The sequence below is a fragment of the Buceros rhinoceros genome, unplaced genomic scaffold, assembly GCF_000710305.1.
Source record: "Buceros rhinoceros silvestris isolate BGI_N320 unplaced genomic scaffold, ASM71030v1 scaffold25935, whole genome shotgun sequence".
In the NCBI taxonomy this organism is placed as follows: Eukaryota; Metazoa; Chordata; class Aves; order Bucerotiformes; family Bucerotidae; genus Buceros; species Buceros rhinoceros.
In genome coordinates this window covers 7,117-10,856 of record NW_010413862.1, presented here as the reverse complement: position 1 = coordinate 10,856, position 3,740 = coordinate 7,117, and the positions used below count along the sequence as shown (strand labels likewise).

The 3,740-nt window shown below is 53.6% G+C and overlaps 1 protein-coding gene across 1 annotated transcript in view; it reads left to right on the top strand.

Moving 5' to 3' along the window:
- Nucleotides 1-3,740, top strand: part of MAP1LC3A (microtubule-associated protein 1 light chain 3 alpha) — a gene marked incomplete at its 5' end in the record, with an annotated part of 17,761 nt that overhangs the window by 6,931 nt on the left and 7,090 nt on the right. The window contains 1 exon segment of the mRNA XM_010136909.1: nt 2,378-2,433. Coding sequence (XP_010135211.1) covers nt 2,378-2,433 — 56 coding nt within the window.

Below are 3,740 nucleotides of genomic sequence, written 5' to 3'. Positions count from 1 at the left end.
CCCCAGGAACAAGCAACAGGATGAGAGAAAAAGGCCTCAAGTTGTTCCAGGGGAGGTTGAGGTTGTCCCTGAGGAGCCATTTCTTCCCCGTTGGGGTTGTCCCAGCCTGGCCCAGGCTGCCCAGGGCAGTGGTGGAGTCCCCATCCCTTGAGGGGTTTCCCAGCTGTGTCGAGGTGCTGCTGAGGGACAGGGCTCAGTGGGCACCTGGCAGTGCTGGGGGAATGGTTGGACTTGGTGAACTTAACAAAAACGATTCCGTGAATTGCTTCCCAGATTCTTTCCATAATTTCTTGCATTCTTGGGGCGTCCTGTGCAAGCAGTCCTGTGAGCCGGCAGGGAAGCGCTTGAGAGGAAGTTCATCCATGAGACCGTGTGGATGGTAGTACAAGCAGGAAAAACTAGCCAGCCATGAGGATGCTGCTTTCTGCAGGCTCTGTTAGTACCCAGCGAGCCTGAGCTGGCTGCTGCCGAGCTGCCTGAAACATTCCAGCTGAGGACTGTCCACTCGTGCTCCACGTCTCCAGCCTCTTGGGTGCTCTGTTCTGCGGAAGCTTGTGCCCGATGAACGCTGCGGAGCCCTGCAGAGGAGATGGTGTGTGCCTCTGGCTGGCTGCTCGAGTTTGGTGCTGTGCCTTGGGTGCTCGTGTGCTGCGTGGTTCTTGTCACCGTGTCAGCGTTCCTGCCGGGACATTGGTGTGCCAGTGTCTTGTGCAGTGCTGATCTCTGCCTAACTCCTTGCTGATTGGGAGCTCAGGGGAAAATTGTCCGTATCACAGGGATAGCTCTGGATCCCTTGGAGCACTGAACAGAGTGAAAAGGAAACATGAGGAACTACATCTTGAGTCATAAAACCCGAAACAAATACATCCTGATTTTCCACTAAATCCAAACAATTTTGCTCTCTGTCTTGCTAGCGCCTGGATTCCTACAGAAGAAAGGTCTAGTTCCTAGCAGGGGGATGTTTTCCTCTCAGAGGAGACAGAAATGATGCTCAAAAGCTTCTGTGAGCCTCTGATTTCATAATCGTGTGGCCTCTGAAGAAACTCTGGTCTCTTCCCGAAGTAGTCTCTAGCCAGATTAAATCTGTAAGCAGTAAGGCTTTACTGAGTGGTTAGAGGAGAAATGCTCAATGTTTGTGGGGAGAAAACTCACGCACTTGACCCGCTGCGTGATCTTGGTGGGTCGGGAGAAGTGGATTGTGTGAAGCAGGTGAGGAGTCGGGCTTGAGGCAGATGCTGTGTCAGTGATGGTGTGTGGCAGGATGACCCCGTGACAGATCCTGCGACACCGAGTTCTTGCTTTTTAGGCAGTCCTTAGTCGCTGGCCTCAGCCACTGCCTCATCTGCTGTGATCCATCAAACTGCTTCCCCTGGGCACTTCAGATGTGCCGTTGTCGGCTGTGAAGCACTTCCCCAAGTAAGGGTAATGCAGGGAGGAGCGTCGGTCTGCAGCGTCCCAGGCAGAGCACACACAGAGCCATATCTGGTCCTGCCACGGCTCCTTCCCCTCCTTTCTGCTGCTTTGAATTGCGGGAAGTGGAGATCTCTCTGGTAAAGCACTGAGGGGGCATCGAAATTCTCCCGTAAACCCAAAGAGTGTACGAGCTTTTATGTGCTGCCTGTTGTGTGTGTGATAAACATGAACCCTGGCGGAAAATTGGTTAGAAGGTGTGAGAACAACTGCAGAAAAAAATCTTTCAGTATGTGGGTCATCTCCGTGCTGAAGTTTTTCTTCGCATTTCCACCCCAGACCCAGCAGTGCTTCCTGTCAGGCCGGTAGCTGTCGTAGCTGCTCTGTAGATCTGTGATAGAGGCGTCCTCCTTGGCAGGGCACACCTCCTGTGGGCTGAGGCGCTGTGCCAGACAGTGCCGGGAAGGGCACAACAGGCAGAAGGAAATGGCTGAAACCCAGCCGCAGCTGGAGAATCATCTCCTCTGGGGAGGCAGCCAGGAGACACAGAGAGCTTGATCTTCCAGAGCCGAGACCCTAACGCTGTGCTGCTGCCTGGCACTGACGGTCATGAGCTGCATTTGCGTGAGGCAGATTTAGGAATACAGCTTTTAATCCTTACAAACTCACTGAAGTTACTTGGTTTCCATGTGTGTTGCCCAGTTTTACCGCGCAGGGTAGTATGTCACTGCCTGGAGAGTGATCGGGGTGCTAGGAAGCCGTGCAGGGTCGCTGACTGAAGCTGACATCCTGCTGACCCCCTCGCTGCTGCACGATGTTCAGAAAAGGACTGATGAACAGAAGTTGCATTTCTTTTGCAGTGCCCCTCTTTGTCAGAGTGTGGCCTGCAGGGTGCGTACCTCGGTTTTGCCTGAACTAGCACAGCCAGATGTTCCTAACTTCGTATCTTTTACTTCTTCCCTTTCAGCGGACCGTTGTAAAGAAGTACAGCAGATCCGGGAGCAGCATCCGAACAAAATACCGGTGAGTTGCCATTCTCGCTGTTCTGCATCAGACCATCAGACTTTGATCTCCTGACCCCTCTGCTGCTGCACAGCCTCCACCAACCAGCCACAGAGGTCACCAAACTTTGCTCCCCAGAACCAACGCAGGGCGCTCTCCATAGGCCTCCGGTGCCTTGTGTGTGCCGGTGGCCCCGCAGTAGCCCACACGCTCAGCGGTGCAAGATACAGTCTTTCTTTTAAGCTTCATGCCTGCCCTAGAGGCAAGGAACTGATTTGATCTCAAATCCATTTCCAAGTTAGTGCAGCAGGAGAAAGCTCTGAAGTGGTCTCTTTCTGCTGTTGCAGTAGCCCCCTGACCGTTCCCGGACAGAATGGGAAGGGTTTCTCAGCATCTGCCCAGAGACAGATGGGTGAGATGCTCTTTGCTGGACTGAAAGCAAAGAGACTCTGTGAGGATGACTGACACCACACCAAACAGTCACACCCGTTCTGTGCTACCCCACATGCACAGGTGAGACTCCAGGAATTGCCTCCAGTTCCTCCGGCCCCGTCACACCTAGTGTGTCATCTTGCTTTGCCATGAATGTGCTTTTGATCTTCTGAGTGTTCGCTGCTCTTCCTGAGAGGATGGAGAACTTGGAGAACCATCGTACTTGGGGCTTGCTGGAGGTTGTATTTATTTGCAGTACCACAGCACATACGGCAGAAAACGGGACATGTTCCTGGCTCAGCTCACTCTCAGTGGTGGATGAGCATCAGCCTTGTCTTTAGTTTGCCTACAGACTCTCAGTGTTTAGCCTTCAAGGCTTAACGTCTCAAGCCGCTCTCGGCACACACTAGTCCATTCCTGCCTTGCTCTTCCTGGGATTTGAGTGCCGCATCTTCTAGCCAAAAGAACTCTCTCTTTCTTCTCTTCCACCACGTGTTGGCAGCTTGGCAGGGCAGGCCTTGCCCCTGGCGGCACGCTGAATTCCAGTGTGCCCTGTCACCCGCACAGTCACTGACCACTGCTTTGCAGGGGGTTTCCGTGGCCTCTGGCTGGCTCTGCATTTCTCCAGAGCTGCGGCAGAGCTCACCATGATGCCTTCAGGCTCTAGCAACAAGGACAGGCTAGAAACACGCCGTACATAAAATACACGCGTGTGTGTATCTCGAGGGCCTGTTCACAAACACCTGTCTTCTGGGAGGCTCTGCGTCCACATGCAGGATTCTGCCGGTGTTCCTGGACTGTGGTAGGAGAGCTTCCATGGCTGGAGTGCTCTTTGTGTTGGGGTCGAACACCGTGTGACCCAGGAGAAGGCTTCTGTGGCATCAGGAGCTGGCCAC